This window comes from Ursus arctos, unplaced genomic scaffold (genome assembly GCF_023065955.2).
Source record: "Ursus arctos isolate Adak ecotype North America unplaced genomic scaffold, UrsArc2.0 scaffold_3, whole genome shotgun sequence".
Taxonomy (NCBI): Eukaryota; Metazoa; Chordata; class Mammalia; order Carnivora; family Ursidae; genus Ursus; species Ursus arctos.
This window is the reverse complement of record NW_026622985.1, coordinates 60,005,412-60,028,011: the sequence shown is the minus strand read 5'-3', so window position 1 is coordinate 60,028,011 and position 22,600 is coordinate 60,005,412. Positions and strand designations below refer to the sequence as shown.

The window sequence follows — 22,600 nt, the reverse complement described above, 5'->3', positions numbered from 1 at the left end:
CAGATAGAGGTTCTTATCTACTGAATAAATAAGACACAGTATTATTTAGACACACAAAGAAGGAAAAGTGGAAAGTAAGACTCAGTGTTATCTATCCTAAAAGAGATTTAAATTTATTATAAGTTTTCTTTACTTATTACACTGTTTTCTAGATGATACTATGTGACCTCAAGAAACAGTATTTCAATAGAAACAACAGTGTTTGCATTATAAGCTATGAAGCTGCTAATGCCTTCATAAAAATCTACATATTCTCTGACCTATGTTGACATCTCCTCTCGTGACAAATTACAGATCCTTTTTCCCTTCCTATGAGTCCTCTGCTTGTCTATTTCATGATTAAAAGTCTGAGATTGTCCCAAATAGCATCAGAGTATTGTGTACTTCTGATTTTTGTCTTGCTATAACCCCTTCTATTTTCACTTTCTTATAATTATGTATTTCAGGTGGCCAGTGCTGATATAAATGTATATAAGTTTGATAAGAATATTAAATATTTTCATGCAAAATATATAAGTAAAAGAAAGTTGACACAGTCCATTAGAAAACAGTCAAATGTGTTTTCTATAAAGTGATATCTGTACACAAAAATACTTGAACTCATGACTGCTGACATAAAATAAAGTCAATGCTAATAAAAACATAATTCTTTTGACATTTCTTTTCTACAATCTAAAGGAACAATACAGGCATACTCATTAGCATAGTGAATAATTATGCATACAAGGAATTCAAATTGCAATCATGCCCTTTATGAAATATGGATCCAAGGCTCTTCATGACATATTCATCTATGTCTGATGAGATAAAAAAGGTCAATAAAATGTTTGACCCAAACAAACAAATGTTCCACAAGTAAGCCCCCATCATCCATAGGAGAAATGACAAGATTACCAAGACTAAATTAAATTCCCACATAATTGAAAATCCTTGTTTTAGGCCATAGTTTTAACCTACTCCTGTAACAAATGGAATAAGGTCAAAAATTCTTTTAGGTAGCCAAATTAAATGATCTCAATTTCCCATAGGCAAACTGGTCAGGCTCTGAAGCTCCTCTAAGTCACTTGTTTCTAGACCATTCCTTCTCTAATCCCTTCACTCAGTCATTCAAACAGCATTCAATGAATACCAACTCATTGCCAAGCATGTAGAAACTGAGTAAGAATGGTCCCTATGGCAAAAAAACAAACGCCCATTCCTTTTTTTTTTAGCTTTATTGAGCTATAATTAACAAATAAAATAGTATATATTTAAAGTATACAACACGATGATTTGACGTACAAATACTTTGTGAAAAATGATTATCACAATCAGATGAATTAGTATATCCATCACTTCACATAGTTGCCATTATTTTTTCTTTTGTGGTGAGAATGCTTTTTAGATCTACTATCTCAGCAAATTTCAAGTATACATTATTATTAACTATAGTCACCATGCTGTACATTAGATCCCCGGAGCTTATTCATCTTATATCTGAAGATATAAGATATGCCCTTTAACCAGCATCTCTCCATCTTCCCCCGCCCCCCGGCCGGTAACCACCATTCTATTCTCAGAAACCCCCATTCTATAAGCCAATTCCCTGGAGAAAGCCTCCACTGGAGAATGTAAGCTCCCCAGACTTGAAACTAGAGTGGCCCTTAAGACTACACATCACAGGACTCCGATCCTGGCCACACAAAGAGCCTAAGGGGGTGGGGGGACTAAAACCTATGAGAATTTACACTGGAAGACAAATGCTTTGTTTCTGTGCTACATGACATTCTGAATGAACCTCATCTACTACTTGTTATTCAGTTTAGCTTGTCTTTAAGAAACCAAACACTGTAGAACTCACTGGGTTTCTGGGGCTAGTGAATTTCACTGCACATTTGAATATTACTTGGATAGCTCAAATGGCTTAAAAATGGGGTTTGCCAAACTGGAGGTACTATATTAATTATTTTCATATCCCTAAAGGTAACATAATACTTCTAGTCACGATTGTATTTCCTGAACTCAAATGTGATATAATCTTCACAGACATTTTCAAAATAAATACGAATTTTCATGAAATACATACAACCTGGAAGAAAGATATGTATTTGGGGGAAATAACACAAGAAAGGTGACAGCAATCTCGCTAAAAGCAAAACATAATAACTATTGTATTGTTTTTCTATTTTTATATTATAGTACATAAAAAATGGGCAAAAGTAACCTACACGAGAATTATTCTGATTTTAACAAAATTTTACTTAACTTTTCTTAAAAGACCAGTTCTCAGACACTAGATAATTAAGTAATAGAGAAGGAAAAGAAGGCTAAGATGAATAATCGATCCAAAATTACCTTACGGATGTGACTGTTGATTAAAAGTAAAGATTCACTGTCTAAAGTCTATGCTAACAAACACAAGTCCTGTTTGTAAACCAAACAGTAATAAATAAAATTTATGGGGTCTGACTCTAGGCAGGCACCGATAAATAAAAATTATTTTATAATATTTCATGTTATCTATAAAGAAATTTATTTTGCTTAGCTTTATTTATTTATTTATTTATAGCACTCTACTTTTAAAAAAATGTTTAGGGGTGCCTGAGTGGTTCAGTTGGTTAAGCGTCTGACTCTTGATTTCAGCTCAGGTCAAGATCTCAGGATTATGAGACAGAGCCCTATGCCAGGCTCTATGCTGGGTATGGAGCCTGCTTAAGATTCTGCTTTCCTTGTCCCTCTGCCCTCCCTTCCCTCTTTCTCTCTAAAAAATAAATAAATAAAATAAAAAAGCAAAAGTAACTTTTGTTTAGAAAACAGTAATATACATTTCTACTTCTGGCAAAAATACAATAGTCTGGGGGGGAAGGAAAAAAACAAATGCATAGGTTTAGCAAATCACATATCCCTTAATAAATAAGAAATTCATTCCTGTGACACACATAGAAATCCCTATGTTTAATTCTAATCATGAAAAATTTTCTACACCATCTCAAGTAAGGGAAATCTGTTCTAATCTTAGAGTGCATCATTCCTGGGCATTACTTCTATCACACCACTATGCCACACACATTAAACAATAAAAAATAAAAGAGCGAATCTTTCAACAAATTATAACTTTGGTTCTTATAATCTTTCTTTCCATAAAACTGTGTAATAAGTTCTAAATTTTGCCATTTTTATGTGGTGATGCTTAATGGCTGCAGTAGTTGTGGTGATGTCAGTTATGCTAAAGAACAACAGATGGGCTGGAGGGAAGAACAAAGCATTTCCTACCATCTGGAAGCCTGCAGAAGTTGACAAAGCGGTAAGATAACCTTTCACTCCATTCCTCCATTACTCCCAATGTGATTGTGTTTTAATTTTTTATATATTTCCACTAACTTTAAGTACTCTGGATATTGCTTCCATAAAAACAGCTACTTATTCACTCATACATGAGCCCCATGTTACATACACACTGTATGGGCACAGCTGACACTCTGCAAAGTAGAGAATTTTTTCTTCGAATTACAGATACCATATTTGCTTGCTCCATCACTAACAAAGTTTTTTAAGGGAATACAGAATTTTTATACTCCTAAGTGTTCAAAATTATTGCAAAATTCACTGCTAAACATTAATCACTATACGGTCCAAATCAGAATTTTCCTTCTAAGAAAAATATTTAAATGTTCAATTAACATGAACTGTACCTCTTATTTAAGATATGTAGGCAACAGAATGGAGTAGGAAGAGGGAAATTCGGTGTTGGAAATACAAATAAAAGATAATAGCATTCTAAAATGCTGCATCCAAAAGCAAAACACTACTTTTTATTGTATTTGACTACTGAAATACCAGTAATTTCTAATTTAGAAACCATAATTCCCCTTTAAATAAAAAAGGAATAATTTTCTATAATACTATTCTTAATTATTTACTAATTTATCTTTCATTTTTTCATTTATACCAAAATATTTTTGTTACTTATACACCTAAACTATTTAAGGTTTAAATGAAAGAGCTTGGCAGTATCATTATTTTTCCAGAGACTGGAGTTTATTTTTGGAATACCTGAGACTTTCTTAAAGATATTTAGAGAACATATCCAGATTCTTCCACCCCTCCAAAAGTAATCACTTGTTTCTGCTTCTGCTTTCTGGCTTTTCAGATGTTTACCATTACAACTTCAAATAATATACTTTCATTAGCTTGAATATTGGGTAGCACTGATCTGAAAGGGAAGTAATTATTTTGGGGAAAGGAAAGGTATGAGAGTTTTTTAGTAGAAACACAAAGAGTTGGAATATCTACTTCTAGCAGTATGGTGGTCTAAACACTTTGAAGGGCCTATCACTTTCTGCTTTTCTATATTAATAACACTTACCCACTTACACTATAATGAGTAGTTCACATGTTTGATTATGCTCTTGGGCATGTTACCTGATGCTTCAGTTTCATCATCTATAAAATAGGTATGATAATAATTATAGTAACTGTTCTTAGAAGAGTTAAATAAATAAGTGCAAAGCACTTAGAATGGTACCTGGTACACAGTACATGAAATACATATTAGCTATATTTGTACTCTTAGAACAGTGTGACAGTGAAAGAACACATTGCTAATTAGATAATCCGTTCAGGCTCTAAAACATCTTCATAATATGTAATACATGCTAACTACGTACAAATATTAAAAGGCTCTCACTCTAAAGTCATTTGAAAATTAAAAGATTTTTTTGATGAGCTACAAGGGAAAAAGGATAATAAATCTTTCTGCAGAAAGCAAAGTTTTTATCTAAACAAGCCTTATCAAGATTTGAACATATATTCTAATTAGAACATAGGCTCTACGTTAATGAATTAATATTCAATAATGGCATTCTGTCACTTTTTACTCAATTAAAACAAAGACTTTGAATTAGTACAGTCTTCCTGTATAGTTTTCTCAAGGTATATGGATATCTGCTTTTTTTAAGTACATCGATAAAGCAGATAGTAACTCTGTTTTTACTTTACACTTATTTTAAATAGTAAACTGCAGTGCAGTCAACAAAATGCAGTGATATTCTCTGTCTGCAGTAAAGAAAACCACTGAATACAGATCCCCATTTTAGAATATCTGCAAACCCTCCTATCTGCTCAGTGGCAAATCCTAAGGATCACAGGTCAGACAACTGAGAGTTAAAACCCGATTTTACCAAGAAAGATTTGATTTACTTAAAAGTTTCAAGTTAAAGTTACAAGAGACTTAAATGATGACATGACTGTTTGACTATATTTTTAACCTTGTTTTTAGTAATTTTAATTAATATTCTGTTCTCTTGAAATGAAAAAAAAATGTATACTGACATTCTGCTAAGTCTGTTTTTTGAAGATGTAGGGAGTTAGTAAAAGTGTCTAAACTATTAAACCTGATACATTAAACACGTCAAAAGTTTTGAATTACCTAATAGTTCTTTTTAGATTTAAGATCCTAACGATGCAAAGATGCCAGTGCACAGCAGGCAATAAATATTGCTATATTTCTTGCATTTTCTTTCAGATAACAATTGATTCTAATTTTAAGTCATCCAACTTTAGCCTACACGGCAAGATTTATACATTTACAAACATATCTTTTTACTTTGGCAAATACCCAGATTTGTATGCCAAAGCCAGTTTCGAAATATAGGCCATACACTGGTTAAGAGGCTAAAGGAACTAAGTCCATCCAAAATTCCAAAGTTCTTAGCAGCAGCATATAAACCTAATGTTACCCAAAAAAATCACTGTTTCACTTTTGTATTCGGTAAGCAACTTAGAAAGCCGTAACCTTTTACCATTGGGAAATAGAGATATTAAACACACACACACACATACACACACACATACGTGCACACACACACGCGCGCGAAAAAGCCCTCACTCTATCTTTGAAACCTGAATTCTTGAAATAAGGAGAGATTACATAAAATTGCACGGTCTTCCAAGAGAGATGAATGCAAGTCACCAACCTGAGACAAATGATCTCCCAGAACCAAAGAGTCAAGAAGATAACGTGCTTGCTAAAAAGCAAAACCCACCCTAACTAGTGAAAAGCAAAATACTTTCCTGCTGGCTACAACTCTCGTGAACAACTGACTCCCCCACCCCCATATCCACTATCAAATTAACTCCCATATCCGTTATGGAATAGAGAATCAGACTCAAAACACAAAGGCATTTTTCCACAGAGATTATTTTCTTTGAGACTGAGAGCTTCATTTTTAAGAGAAGTTCACAGTCTCAATGACAGTATGCCTAGAGAAATTTTTCAGTGGAAATACATGGTAATAAGAAGATTTCTACCATTAAAACATTTAATCTATAAAACAGAAAAATACAAACCCAACTAGCATTTTAAGCGTAACTCCTTATCCTTGAATATACAGTGTTTCTAAAACCTCTGGCAAGAAAATTAAACAGATTTACTATAGAATGTAACAAAGTCAAATAATCTGGAACTGTAATTACTATTAAACTTTTCATGAGAACGGAGGATGCTGCATAAAAAATGATAATGAAAACATGAGACCAAGCAAAAGATTTCTAATTTCCATAAGAGTTTTTCTCAGGCTTATAACCCCAATGAACAAATAACAACAAAGATATGGCTTTTTAATTTATTGTTAAGATGACTGCAAATCTTTTCCATGTGAATAAAACACTTAAAGTAGCAATACTGCAGTTCATAAAAGTAGTACCAAATCACAGGCAGTATGTCAGCCCTGGGGTAGTCACATGGCAATAAGGACATTACAAACCCAATTCTTGTTCAATCAATATGATATAAAATCTAGAGATCACCTCATTAAAGACCTTGACCTCACACAATGGAAATATATGCAGGCAAGTAATGATGACCATCAAAAAAAATGCAATTCATTTTACTCCAAAAATGCTTCAATACAATTGACATAAACAAGTTATCCAATTCATGGTTACTGAGGTATTAACAATAAGAGGAAGAAAAAAAATAGCAAATCTAATCAACTTCGTTCTTCTCTTCCCCACAATTCCTTATGTTAAGTTATAAACTATTACGTTGCATTAGCAGGCCCACCGGGCCCCAACTGAAGACCCCATTTTCTGGTAGGGGCTCTCTCACCCTATTTAGCATTTGTGGTAAAAAAACCCAATTATAACCTTATGCCACTTAAGTTACAATGGGTTTCTTTAAAACTGATTTATCGCTATTAGCACAAAAAAAGAAAATGTTTTTTACTTTTCAAACGGTATGAAAATGCAAAACAAAACAGAACAAAACAAAAAAATGAACAAATAAAAAATATAGGAAGAAAATGGACTTCTCAGGAAAAAATAACGGTGAAAACACTGAAATTCAATAGTTTAAACACAGTAAAATGAGCTAAATAAACTTAATTTAATTACAATGCCAAAAGCATCACTTACAACTAAAAACAGTTTTTTTTGTTTTTTTTTAAGATTTTATTTATTTATTTGACAGAGATAGAGACAGCCAGCGAGAGAGAGAACACAAGCAGGGGGAGTGGGAGAGGAAGAAGCAGGCTCATAGCGGAGGAGCCTGATGTGGGGCTCGATCCCAGAACTCCGGGATCACGCCCTGAGCCGAAGGCAGACACTTAACCGCTGTGCCAACCAGGCGCCCCTAAAAACACAGTTTCTAAAAACCACCAAAAGAATATAAATACTACATTTTGATAGGGAGATGGGAAAGTTAGGGAAATAATCATATTAATGTCAAAACCCACTATATCAAATTTCATGAAAGTATGCAAATTGTGTGTGTGTTGGTGGTAAAGATCTTTTTTTTTTAATAATAATTTTTTTTATTATATTATGTTAGTCACCATACAGTACATCCCTGGTTTTTGATGTAAAGTTCCATGATTCATTAGTTGTGTGTAACACCCAGTGCACCATGTAATACATGCCTCCTTACTACCCATCACCGGCCTATCCCATTCTCCCAACCCCTCCCCTCTGAAGCCCTCAGTTTGTTTCCCAGAGTCCATAATCTCTCATGCTTCATTCCCCCTTCTGATTACCCCCCCCCCTTTCTTTATCCCTTTCTTCAAATTCTTTCACTGAACTAGAATTCAGCTATAAGCACTGCATAAAGTAAGACCAAGTATTAACTAGGAAGGAGGATAGTGGGGTATCTAATTACTAAAGACAGTAATATTTTCTGTATAAATCAAGAGCTCAGCCACCATTCAAGGATTGTATCTTTCTAGAAAGGCTGACATTTTATTTTTAATTTTTTTTTTCAAAAACAACAAAACACTACACTGCTCAATCTCTTGCCTGAACAGAATTATTTTTGGAACTTAAAAGGTACTTAGAACTGGAAAAAAAGTCAATTTCTCCAAAAGAGTCCCTAAATTCAGTATTATTCCAACCCAATTCCCAAACAGATTTTTCTCTGCAACTTAATAATATGATCCTAAAGCTCTTCTGAAATATTCAATTCAATCTGGCAACAGCATTCAGTGCAATCTCCCTAATACCTAACTAAAATCACAATGCAGGAACTGAAAAGAGACAAAGACACAGACACAAAAATCATTAGAAAAGCAGAGAAAGAGGGGAAGAGAGAGAGGAAAACAACACCATAAATTGTAAATCCAGAATCTAAAAGAAACTGAGATGAGTTATCAGGTATATGAAGCCAAAAATATAGTTTTAGCTCATGCCACACTCCAGCTTCACTTCATAGAGACCACCTGAACAAAGATAGGAAGATGTTTCACTCTTCTTCCCTAATCCCAATCCCTGACTCAATCTGATTCAGAAATCCAGGTTCTACAGAAACATTAAACTATGCGGATATCTTTTACTACTCAATTCTGACCTATGAAGAAAGCAATGTATTTTAACCCTACTCACCTGAACCTTTCCCAACTATACCACTCCCCTCTATACTACCTACCTACATCCATACAGGGGTAACAAATTCTATAAAACAACTGGCCATGTAAGGGGCAGATATCAGTAATAGTACATTATATGCTCAGAGATAGAGTCCCAAAATAAACACTATGACATGTTTCAAAATAAGACATACCTGGTACAAGTGCATTATGGGAATTGTAGCCGGTCATGTACTATACTAGGTACTCATACCGAAGGTGCAGGAGGTGGAAGGCATGAGAAGGAGAAAGATATTGCCACAACAGACTAAAAAAAATCTCCAATGGTACACACTAAAAAGAGCAAAACCAATGTTATAAAAGTTCAAACCAAATGATTAAGAACACAAAATTCAGACAGTCTCCCAAAAAACAGGAAAAAAAATGACACAGAGTGAAAATTATGAGGAAGAAGATGGCATATATAAGTAACAGAAAATAAACAGCGAACAAAAAGATATTAGTTTCCCTGAAGAATGAAAACATTAAACAGATCTGAAAGAATAATCAAAGATGAAACATAAGGAAGCTTTCTTAGCTGCCAAACAAATGGTTTAAACAGATTACATTCACTACATTCCCAACTAAATCAAGAAAAACAATATTAGACAAATATATGTCTCTCTCTCTCTGTTAAATAAATTAGAAAGAAAAGAAAAGAGGAAAGGAAAGGAAAGGAAAGGAAAGGAAAGGAAAGGAAGAAAAGAAAAGAAAAGAAAAGAAAAGAAAAGAAAAGAAAAGAAAAGAAAACCACAGTGGAAATGAAAGATGCATTTACCAATCAGTTAGCTTCCTAACCAATGAAGATAAGAAAACAAGCAGCAGCCACTAATTCTTAGCACCAAGGGCCTGTGACTGGGGGTCAAGGGGGACTCCTGTTAGACTGACCAACTTCTTAAACCCTGAAAACTGAGGGAAATGGGTCCCCAGGGCAAAGAAAAAAATAAATGCAGTGAGAAGATGCAAAGATTCAGGTGTTCTGAGCTCACTGGTCTCTCCCGTCACTTCCCACATGATTCTTCAACAAATCTCTATCACCATTTTTAAAATGAGTAATACCTGCAGAGTAATTAACAGAGGACCTATGTGTAGAAATTCCAAATAAAGTAAAAGAGGTGAAAGAAAGATGAAGGAAACAGGAACCTAAGCAAAAGGCAGAAAATACCCATAGCAAGAACTTCCTGAGGAAACAAAAGGAGAAATCAGACAAATAGTTGCCACTGTATCAACGAATTATCAACATAATTTTTTTATTTAAAAAGCTCAAACAAGGGGCACCTGGCTAGCGCAGTCGTTAAGCGTCTGCCTTCAGCTCAGGGTGTGATCCTGGAGTCCTGGGATCGAGCCCCGCATCAGGCTCCTCTGCTGGGAGCCTGCTTCTTCCTCTCCCACTCCCCCTGCTTGTGTTTCCTCTCTCGCTGGCTGTCTCTCTGTCAAATAAATAAATAAAAAATCTTAAGGGGCACCTGGGTGGCTCAGTTGGTCAGGCGCCCGCCTTCGGCTCAGGTCATGATCCCAGGGTTCTGGGATCAAGCCCCAGGTCGGGCTCCCTGCTCAGCAGGGAGTCTGCTTCTCCCCCTCTCTCTGCTCCTCCCCCCATTCGTGCTCCTTCTCATAAATAAAATCTTTTAAAAAAGAAGTTTAAACAAAAGCTATAGGATGAAAGCCACAGTAAAAGCAAATAACAAGATAAAATAAAAACAAACTCAAGAACATAATGGAGAGACATGGAAAAATCACACAAGTCAAAATGGAAAGAAAAAATAGATACAAATAATTAATGAACAGATGCCAGATTTGGAAGACACTGTAAAGCTAACATATTTATAACAATGATATTAAGCGGACACTTGGGTGGCTCAGTCAGTTAAGTGTCTGACTTTGGCTCGGGTTGATCTTGGGGTCCTGGGATGGAGCCCTGCATAAGGCTCCCTGTTCAGCAGACAGTCTGCTTCTCCCTCTGCCCCTCCCCCTGTTCATGCTCTCCTCTCTCTCTCTCTCTCTCAAATAAATAAATAAAAATCTTAAAAAAACACAAACAATGAAATTAAGAAAACTAAACTACTAGGGTGTTATATGCAACTGATGAATTATTGAACTCTACATCTGAAACTAATGATGTACTGTAAGTTGGCTAATTGAATTTAAATTTAAAAACAAAGAAAACTAAACTAGTAGAGCAGAAACAATATTCAAATGGAAGAATATTTTCCTGAAATGAATAAAAACTTGAATCTATCAAATCTCACCGTGTCCCAGAACAAACTGATGCAGAATTAATCAACTGTCAATAACGCTAGGTAACTTTACAGTCCTTTACGGATTTAAAAAATAAGTTAGATATGAGACAGGCAAAAAAAGTAATTCATTCAGTAAGACGTTTTACCAATAAATTTAAACCAGCCTCAGACCTTTCCACAGCAACTGTCAACACCAAATGGAACGTCCAAAATTCTGAGGGGAAGCTAAGAAAACCTTCAAGTACAACAGCAATAAACAACCCTCAAGAATGCAAAAAGACTTAGAGGCTTTCCTCAAGACCACTGCATGATTAAATTCAACTAACCAAGAAGTGAATCAAGATAAAGGAACAATAAAAACAAATTGGCAGTAAGCTTTGAGTCCATTTAGATATGGATAGGATGAAAGGACTGTGAAAATTGTGATCACTAAAATGTATGTAAATATTTTAAACTTTGACGAAATGAATAAAATACTAACAATAACAGAATTTGACAAAAGGAAGAAGAAAGCCTAAGTATGCTGCTTTCCTTATCTTTAATAACAGAGACTCAACAGACACTGCCAAACATTGAAATGCAGCTTAAAAAAATCAAATATCTGTTGTAACAAATTACCAACATGAACTTATTGCTTAAAACAAAAAAAAAAATTTGAAAATAATAACCTTTTACCTCTTTTCTATTCTTGTTTAGAAGGGTCTTTTAGAAACTAAAATAAATTGTGAATAAACATTTACATAGAATTCATTTATTCCTTCCATTTCATCTATTCCTTTTTTCTGTTAAAATATAATAAAATAAATTTATATTTAAAAAACGTATTATTCTGGGGGCACCTGGCTGGCTCAATTGGTAGAGCGCACAACCCCTGATCAAGCCCCACAATGGGCATAGAGCTCACTTAAAAAAACAATAATAAAATAAAATTAAAATTTTAAAAATATTATCCTGCTTTGGAAATTTATTCTGTGCCTAAATTTGCATCTCTGTAGACAAAAATATCAGCTTCATGTTTAACAGGTGCTAACAAGTGTTAAATCTGGATGGTAAGACTGAGATAACTTTGGTGGCAGAGTTAGTTTTGTTTTTTGTTTTCTTGAACTTTTAAATATTCCTTGAGTTTTAAATAGTGCAGCTCTATACTTGTTATAGAAATCACAAGATTAATCTTTTCCACAAAAGTTATTTTTAAAAAAATAAAGGAGCAACATCAATAAAGTTTGAGGGGAAAATGTGACAATACATTTTTACCTTAAAACATTAACACCCTATACCATTCGTGGGAACATTAAATTAGCCTATTAATAGATGAAGCAAAATCAATGAGTTCAAAAATTATAATTTGTGATAGAAAAAGATTCACAACATTTAATAGATATAGAAAAATAACAAAAATTAGTATAGGCCTAGATAAAAAGTGAATACAAATTTTAAAACATTCTCAAAAAAAGGATTAGTATAGTTTAACAATAATAACTTACAGTTAATACCTTATGTTACCATAGCAAAGGACCAATGGTAAAAAAGTCTGTGTGGGTGTGGGGGGGTGATATGTATAAGAACAAGCTCATGTGTTTACCCATGCCTGTGTGCGGAGGTGGCAAAGGGAGTGGGAGAACAGGAAAGGAGAAAGAAAGTGTATTAAACCCTTTGCCTATCACAGGGTGAAAGAATCACTTCATTTTTGGATTATGGCAAAACTCAAAAGTAAACACTAAAAGAAATAAAGGAAAGAGATATGTATGTGTATGTACCATCCAATACATGGGAGATTCAAGGATGGAGAATCCCCAACTTACATAGAGATGGAGAGCAAAGGAAATACTATTAAAAGTACAGAATATCATACAGATGAAAAATGACCAAATATATGGATTATAACAATTGTAAATGGGTCGATTAAAGGGAAATGATCTTCAAAATGGGTTTAAAAATCCAATCAAATTTCCTGTTTACGAGAGATGCATCCAAAACAAAATTACAGATTAAAGAAAGCACAGACAAGAGCAAACTGTATTCAAAGCAAATAAAACAAAACAAAAGCAAACAAAGAAATATTAAATGTGAACACAAAAAGGGTAATTTTTTATTGATAAATTTTTTAAACTCACCAAAAAAGTAAAATACCATAAACACAAGGTGAATATATAGAACTAGACTATATAAACCAAAATGCTTAGCTATTCAACAAAAAAAATGACAGAAAAAATATAGTAATGAAAGATTAACATTCCACTCCTGAGCTACAACATATTAATAGGGGAAAATACCAAAAAGAATGCAGAAGTTCTAAAATCATAATTTATGCCCCACCTTAATTCCAGGAATATTTACAAATTTTATATGTACTATTAAGCCACAAAGGATATCCTTAAAAAGACAACATAGCAAAAAGTGTATATTTAGATCCACGTTCCCTTTCTAAAAGCACACACACAAAAAAAAAAATCACTCTGAAATTTGAAAACTCTCCTAATAAATTTGTCTTCAGAGAAATAATAGCCTTCCATCTATGACTCTCAATTGTTCCATATTTTTAAAAAAGTATTTCAACTAAAAGCTCTTAGAAGATCTTTTTAGCCAGTCCTCCCCGACATGCACAAATCACAATGATTTTTACATATTTACCAAACATATACCACATATTCAGCTTTCTGGCTGACTATTCAGTGTAATATGCAAAAGTAGAAAGGGCCCCTAACATTAAATGAGCATATGATTGAGTTGAGGAGTTAGGAAAATTAAACAGCAGTCACCAACATAATATAAATACAGAAATTCAGAGAAAGAGGGGACCAGAGGAGAGAGGGAAGGCTTATTTACGTGACTTGAGTTAGAACTCAAAGATAGAAGAAATTGGAAAATCCAGAGAAGAAATGGGGAAAATATTCTGGTCAAGAACACTAGGTCGATGAAGGTTAAAGAATGAAAAGGTTAAATACTGACAGTTATAGTAAGTTACTACAGTAGATACAGCCTAGGAGGAAAAGCACTGAAGGACCAGACCAAATTGTTTATCCTAAAAAAACGAGCTGCAATAAGATTTTAAAGCACAACGGCTGTGGCTGCCAGCTGAAGTTTGGAAAGGTTCTCATCACTTCGAACATCCATTCAAATAGACTTCCGCCTTGAGGTATATATCGTATCTCTTATATATCATATCTCTAGAGAGAATAACGTTACCAATAAATGATGATCTTTATTTGCCGTTTGGGGAACTGACGGCAGCAGAAGTAAGACACTGGCTAGGCTTCTGTAGCTACTTCGTGCAAGTAGACGGAAACAATAATAGCTGAGCATTTAAAGAACATTATCACATTCATGCTCTTCTTATTCTTTAAACTATAAACTATACAATTATTTCACATTCCCATAGTTTAACACAAAAAAATTAAAATAATTAAACTAAAAAAAACTCTCTCTAATCAAGAATGCCGTTTACCCCGAAAAGAAAGCAGGAAACACAGACAGATTTAGAATTGGTTTATAACAAACAAGGTAGAGGACTTGGACTGCCAAGTAAATGGGAGTGGGAGGAAATAAAGCATCTTAGTTTCTAAGCAAAATGCTGTTATTAAGTATAATTGCATCAACTTGATCCAAATCCAATATTTCTTATTCATTGAAAAGAAACATATTAAAATAGCAGCAATTTCCTCTACAAATAAACACATTCAGCCAAGGAAGTTCCACCAAAAAAGCTTAACTCTAAACGTTATAAAAACCAGAAGCAAAATTATTTCACTGCTTCTAATTTCAAATAATAACTTCTAAACATAAATAGGCTATAGCTAAGTCAATAATAATCACTTTTAAAATTCTAATACAAATTACAATGAAATTCTTTCCGTCTAACTATAGTTTTATATGCTAAAGTACACAAAAATAAGAAAAATTTTCCAATGAACAATTAAAAGTTATTGCTATATATTAACTACAGAAATCATTAATGGCGATATTTACATTTAATTGTTTATAATTATGACCTTGAAAAAGCTATGAGAAGAAGTGACAGACTACTTCTGAATATAACCATCTTGATGCACACTACATGGAAATTTGGTTTTTCACTCATAATAATTTCAGTTATATCTGGACCCTTAACTCATAAGATGCATCTGAACTGAAACCATAAGTTAACCAAAAATATCTGCTCAGAAACTGTATCTTTGAGCTTCTCTGAGTACAGTGACTCTTGAATAGGTATGTCCCATGTAAATAATATATGTGTAAAATAAGTATTTCAACTAAATGGTCTCAATAAGGTCTTTCTATCCATCACTTTCCTCTGCCCCACACACAAAAAAACCACAGTGACATTTTAGTATTTAAACCTGAGGGGCATGGGGACTATAAGCCAAATGGGCCGCATACCCACCACTGTGGATCTGACTTGTTGCACCTGAGCTGTCACTTGGAAGGCCAAAGAGAACAGCTCTTGGATGGATATATGGACTGCTGCAAGAATTACTCTCCCCAGAAGAGAAATACTTGACATCACCCTGCTGGCAAGATGTTTTTCCTGTTCTAAATCCTTCTAAGTAAATCTGATTTAAAATGTCTGGTGAGTCTAAGTGTTTGGTTGAACTTAAAAGACTATCTATCTGGTAGATGTTGTAAAAGCCAATCTCAAAATTTTAAATTTTTCTTCAGATATAAAATAACTATAATTTGTGTTTAAGTACATAGCAATTTTATGATGGTATTTTCTCATAAAACATGAGAAAGCAACTTATTTTTAAAATATTCAATGTTTTCAAAATGGTGTTTCCATTTTTCCAATATCCAGGCTTTAGATTAGCCATTAATGCAAATACAAATAACCTTCATTGAGCTTCAACAGTATTACACATCAAATCTCTAAATTTGGGGGAATTAGTCATACTGATTAGATACTATAGGTGCCACTGAAGAATTCTACATAGGTTTTTAAATTTTAATAAAATTATCTAAATAAGCAGAACCAACTAGATCTAGGAAATCTTTAAAGCTTTATAGAAAGTTGTGTTTCTAGGGGATCTGGCTAGCTCAGTCAGTGGAACATGCGACTCTTGGTCTCGGGGTTGAGTTCAAGCCCCACGTTGAATGTAGCGATTATTTAAAAATAAATTCTTAAAAAAAAAAAGTTGTGTTTCTTCATATTTACTGGGATTTTCAATTCCTAAACATAATCTGAGATGTTAAAGGTTGGTCAGAATCTTGCCTAATATACCGACAACCAAGAAAAATTACACAGTTAATGTCTCATTTCTCTTATTTTTGATAAATTTTGTAAATTTAAGGTATGGATTTTATCTTTCATTTTAAAGGCAAATTGGCCCTACTTAAAATCTGAACTGTTTTAAATACATAATCATTAGTAATTCTGCACCACTTGACATAATAAGGCCTGAAACAAGTTTTGATGTGTAATAGTCTCAGTCTAACAGTAAGTGATCTCTAAATGGAACCTATCAAAAGCTTGAAGAAATCCTTTCCTATTTTAAAGAAAATAATCTATCAGGTAAGCCATTCTCTTTAAATCTTTAATTTACAAAGGATATCTCACTAGAAATACTAAATAAAAAAGATTGAGGGGATTAAGGAGTGCACTTGTCATGATGAGCACTGGGTGATGTATGGAATTACTGAATCAATATACTGTACACCTGAAACTAATATAACACTGTATGTTAACTATCTGGGAATTAAAATAAAATAAAAATGATTGATGAAGCCTAAGTAAGGCCTTTTTATATCCTTTTCCAATAAAAGTTACATTTTAAATTATTTCCATTGTTGACATTCACACTACAATGTCACTTGTTATTCCTAGTAAAATCACTTGCTATTGTTTCATAACTTCTACAGAATTCCTAGGCTAAGGTCCTAAAAAGAGTTCAATCACTTACTGTAAACAGCCCACTCTTACTGCTACAGGAATGTGGGGAAGCTGAGTGGCCCACTTCAGTGTCACATCTTGATAAATATGCAACATGTTATTATGGTTTCCAATCAAAGTATTTATTGTTCCTTCAGAAACTGTGTGTGGAATACAGAAAAGAGGATAATAAGAAAAGTTATTTGCAACAGTATATCACTATTAAGGGGTTCATGATACAAACTAATAATAACATCTTGATGTAAAAGCATAAAGTATAAGGTATTTATTTTCAGTAATAAAAAAGTATTTTTCAACTTCAAGCACCAATGTCAAAAAATTTTTAAATAATTTTACAGACTTGGGAACTATAAGTAGATAGTAGCCAACATTTTTGCATTTTATCAAGAAAGCATGAATTTCATTAATATATAACACAATTAGTTAATGGTTTTTACTGGGCACTAGCTACAGATAAGCCATTCTATTAGGCATTGCTATGCTCCATTCTGCTTATAAAACAGTCTGGTGTTCTTTTGCAAGCATGTTGAACTGCCACGTTTTGGAAAGCATAAATGTATACCTGAGGCCAATTCGCCAAGACATTCTGTGCAAAGTAAAATGACTGGCGAAACCAAATGTGTGTTTTATATCAAACTTGTATTCAAACTTTAAAAGTTAAAATTTCCATTACATGTTCTGTATAAAACTATATTCCTAGATGTTTAAAATATATGTGTGTGAATTTGGCTTTTCCTGATGTATGTAACATAGGCCTTGACATATGGAAAAGATAAAAGAAAAATCCTTCTACACACCTGAGCAATACGGGAGAAAACAACTTGGGCTACAATCAAGTTTCTTCATGAAACGAATCTGTCCGTTATCCTTAAGACAAAAAAAGTTTCTTTCACCAAGAACAAAAACAGAAGATGCTGACTGATTGAAAGAGACAATACATATATCAAGTGCTTGCTCTCCAATATTTAGAGTCCAATCCACCTACAAAGGAAAACCCAAGATCAATTTAGTTGCTAAAAACAAAGCATTTCAGTCACTTTCATATCAATTACAATTAAGAAATTCTTTACAACAGGGGCGCCTGGGTGGCACAGCGGTTAAGCATCTGCCTTCGGCTCAGGGCGTGATCCCAGCATTATGGGATAGAGCCCCACATTAGGCTCCTCCGCTATGAGCCTGCTTCTTCCTCTCCCACTCCCCCTGCTTGTGTTCCCTCTCTCGCTGGCTGTCTCTATCTCTGTTGAATAAATAAAATCTTTAAAAAAAAAAAAAAACCTTTAAAAAAAAAAGAAATTCTTTACAACAAAGCAGACATAAAGACTGGCTAGCCACTATTCACTTTTTTTTTTTTTTTTGCGATGACCATATTTCTGATATTTTATACACTCTAGTAGGGCTTGTCCCATCATTTACCAGATGATAGAAACTCTTCAGTGGTTCAAAATTACTCATAAATTTGGGGAATGGGGCAGGAAAAAAGAATACTCATATAAATTTAACCATGGAGGTGTAAGACCTGTACAATAAAAACTACAAAACATCGATAAAGAAACTGAAAAACACTAATAAATGGAAAGATATGCCAAGTACATCAATTAGAAGAATTATTATTATTAAAATGACCATACTATCCAAACTGATCTACAGATTCAAATCCCTATCAAAATTTTAATGGCATTTTTCACAGAAATATAACAAAAATCCTAAAATTCATACAGAACCACAGAAGACTCCAAATGGCCAAAGCAATCTTGAGCAAAAAGAACAAAGCTGGAAGCATCAAATTACATGATTTTAAAATACACTACAGAACTATTCTTAGCAAAACAGCATACTGCTGGCATTTAAAAATAAAAATAAAAAATAAATAAAACACCTAAACCAATGGAACAGAAAAGAGTCAAGAAATAAATGCATTTACAGTCAATTGATCTTCAACAAAGGTATCAAGAACACACAATAAAGACAGTCTCTTTAATAAATGGTAATGGGAAAACTTGATATCCACATGCAGAGGAATGAAATTGGACCCCTATCTCATACCATATCAAAAAATCAACTCAAAATGGATTAAAGACTTAAACCTAAGACCTGCATCTGTAAAACTATTAGAAAAAAAACATAAGGTGGTATCTCAATGTGGTTTTGATTTGAATTTCCCTGATGGCTAATGATTTTGAACATACAAGACATAAAAGAAGACACATGGCCTGATTCCCTCTATGAGAAATTCTACAACCTGAGAGCTAACTAAAGACTCCTATAGACTCGATCAGTGAGGAAAGCCGGCTCAGCCTGTCTGGCCTCCTTTGCCCTGAGCTACGGTTGCCACACTGAGCAAATAAAAATACAGGACACTTAGTCCTGTTTCCACAGATAAACCACAAATCATTTTTTTAGTGTAAGTATATCCCATGCACTCACTATTTGGGATATCCATGGCACAGACACACATTGGACATACTTATACTAAAAAATTACTCATTGTTCATCTGCAAATCAAAATAAACTAGACATCCTGGGATGCCTGAGTGGCTTGGTCTGTTAAGCAGCTGCCTTCGGCTCAAGTCATGATCCCAGAGTCCTGGGATCAAGCCCCACGTCGGGATCCCTGCTCAGAGGGGAGCCTGCTTCTCCCTCTCCTCCTGCCTGCTACTATACTTGTGCACTCTCTCTCTTTCTCTCTCTCTCTATGTCAAATAAATAAATAACATCTTTAAAAAAAAAAACCATAAGGAAAAGCTTTCTGTCATTGGTTTGGGCAATGCTTTTTCAGATATGACATCAAAAGCACAGGCAATAATAGTAAAAATAGACAAAAGGGGTTGCATCAAGCTAAAAAGTTTCTGCACAGCAAAGGAAACAATTAACAGTAAAGACACAATCTATGGAATGGGAGAAAATACTTGAAAACCATCCATCCAATAAGGGTTAATACTCAAAAATATATAAGGAACTAGACAACTCAATAGCAAGAAAATAGCCTGATTTAAAAATAAGCAAAAGAATTGAACAGATGTTTCTCAGAAGATATACAAATGGCCAACAGGTATATGAAAAAAATGCTCAACATCACTAAATCATCAGGGAAATGCAAATCAAAACCACAATGAGATAGCACGTCACACCTAGAATGGCTATTACTAAAAAGACAAGAGATAACACGTTTTGGCAAGGATGTAGAGAAAAGGGAATCTTTGTGTACTGTCGGTGGGAATGCAAATTGGTACAGCTACTATAGAAAATGGTAGGGAGGTTTCTCAAAAATTAAAAATAGAATGATCATATGATCCAGCAATCATACTTCTGGGCATATATTCAAAAGAAATGAAAACAAGATATCAAAGAGATATCTACATTTCCATGTTCACTGCAGCATTATTTGCAATAGCCAAGATATGGAAAAAACCGAAATGTCCATTGATGGATAAATAAATAAAGAAAAATGAGATATTATATATAATATATATACCATATAATGTGTATAATATAATGGAACATTGTTCAGCCTTTAAAAAGAAGGAAATCCTGCCATTTGTGACAACATGGATGAACGTGGAGGGCATTATGCTAAGTGAAATAAGCCAGGCACAGAAAAACAAATACTGCATGATCTCACTTATATGTGGAATCTAAAAAAGGTAAATTTATATATGCAGAGAGTGGAATGGTGGTTGCCAGTGTCTGGGGAAGAGGGGAATGAGAAAATGCTGGTCAATGGGTACAAATTTTTAGTTACACAGAATGAATAAATTCTGGAGACTTAACTCTATAATACTGTATAATACTGTAGTGTATCACATGTATACTTGAAATTTGTTAAGATAGATCTTAAATGTGAACATTAAAAAAGGTAACTATGTGAGGTGATAGATGCGTTAATCAGCTTAATTATGGTAATCATTTCACAATGTATATACATATATCAAAAGACGTAGCTTACCATAAATTTATACAATTTTTATTTGTCAATTACACCTCAATAAGCCTGGAGGGGGGAAAAAGGCAAGTAGAGAACTGGGTGAGAGAATTCCCTATGCAAAGTGAGCCACCTATACAAAGATCCTACGACAGACAAGGAGGGACCATGACTGTTCAAAAAATATATATACACACAGTTATCTGCTTCACTGAAAAATTTCCCTAAGAAAAATGTCCATATTGTGTGTACTTTGCAAATCAAATTTAATAATTAGTAAAACCTAACCAATATTTTTGTAACTATAATGTTTTAATATAAAGACAATTTAAAAATATGTCAATATGTACATACAGAGCAGTCATCAAGTTATCCCAGTAATATAGACAGGAACCTCTACACCTCAAGAGCTACTGCAGGGTAACTCTGTATCTCTGGAACATGGTCAGTGTTTAAGAAATACTTCTTAAAATAATGAAGGAATGAATGTAATGAACATGCTTTCCAGAATTCAGCCCCCAATCAATTAATATTTTTAAATTAAAAAAAAAAAAAGAGGAAAGACATTGGCTGACATATACTGACACATACTGTATACGGCAATGACAATGAGATGCCTACAGAAAAGCATCTGGACAAAGAGGAAATAAGACTGTCCTCAATGTTAGGCTATAATCAACAAACAATGGATCAAAAAAGAGATGTGAAAACTCATACTAAAGAAACAAATTTATGGCCATCAAGATATGACCTAAATATTCATCTACTTCAGGTATTAAGATATCTGAAGAAGGTATGAAATCCAAATGGGGCTGGACAGAAGAACAAATATTATTGGTATGTATATAAAAACAACCTGAAGGAGGGAGACAGCATAGTGAATATAGATGGATGCATCAGATTATCTCAATCTGAATCAGGATTCAACACTAAGAAATTACCCAATTACCATTAAGTTCAAGTCTAACTTACCTGTATGAAAAGATTCCACTGTACACAAAACATAAATGTCAGTCCCATGAATCACAATTCTCCTTACATTTTAATAGGCTGGCATTCTAGCATTAAATATCACTGTTAGGGTACCTGGGTGGCTCAGTCGGTTAAGTTTCTGACTCTTGATTTCGGCCCAGGTCATGATCTCAGGGCCATGAGATCGAGCCCCATGTCAGGCTCCATGCTGGGATTGGAGCCTGCTTAAGATTCTCTCTCTCCCTCACTGGGTGTTATACCCAAATAATGAATCATGGAACGTTGCATCAAAAACTGGGGATGTACTGTATGGTGACTAATATAACAAAATAAAAATTATAAAAAAAAAAAAAAGATTCTCTCTCTTCCTCTCCGTCTGCCCGTTCCCCGCCTTCTCTCCTTCTCTAAAGAAAAGAAAAGAAAAGAAAAGAAAAGATATCACTGTCTATAACTTGGGCTAATGTGTCCCTGTTTCTGAAAGATGACGATTCATTAGAATGGAGGCAAACCAAGTTTCTGAGGCTACAGGCTGAGATCCAGCCAGTAAACACTTTTAATTCACTAGGTACTGAGTGCCACTCTCTGTGACCTCCCTTTAGGGAAATATACCACATTCTAAATTAGTGAGTCTCAAAAAACACAGAAGTTTACTGAGAATAATTTTAAAATTCTTCCACTTCCAGCCAAGATAGAGTAATAGGAAAAAGACTTT

General features: G+C 34.0%; 1 protein-coding gene across 5 annotated transcripts in view; it reads right to left on the bottom strand.

Moving 5' to 3' along the window:
* BBS9 (Bardet-Biedl syndrome 9) overlaps positions 1 to 22,600 on the bottom strand; it is a 416,531-nt gene that overhangs the window by 282,826 nt on the left and 111,105 nt on the right. For all 5 annotated transcript variants that reach the window (XM_026509007.4, XM_026509016.4, XM_026509017.4 and 2 more), the window contains 2 exons: positions 17,795 to 17,978; positions 17,008 to 17,137 (listed from right to left, as the gene is read on the bottom strand). In XM_026509007.4, the coding sequence (XP_026364792.2) occupies positions 17,008 to 17,137; positions 17,795 to 17,978 (314 nt within the window). The remainder of the gene's footprint in view (positions 1 to 17,007; positions 17,138 to 17,794; positions 17,979 to 22,600) is intronic.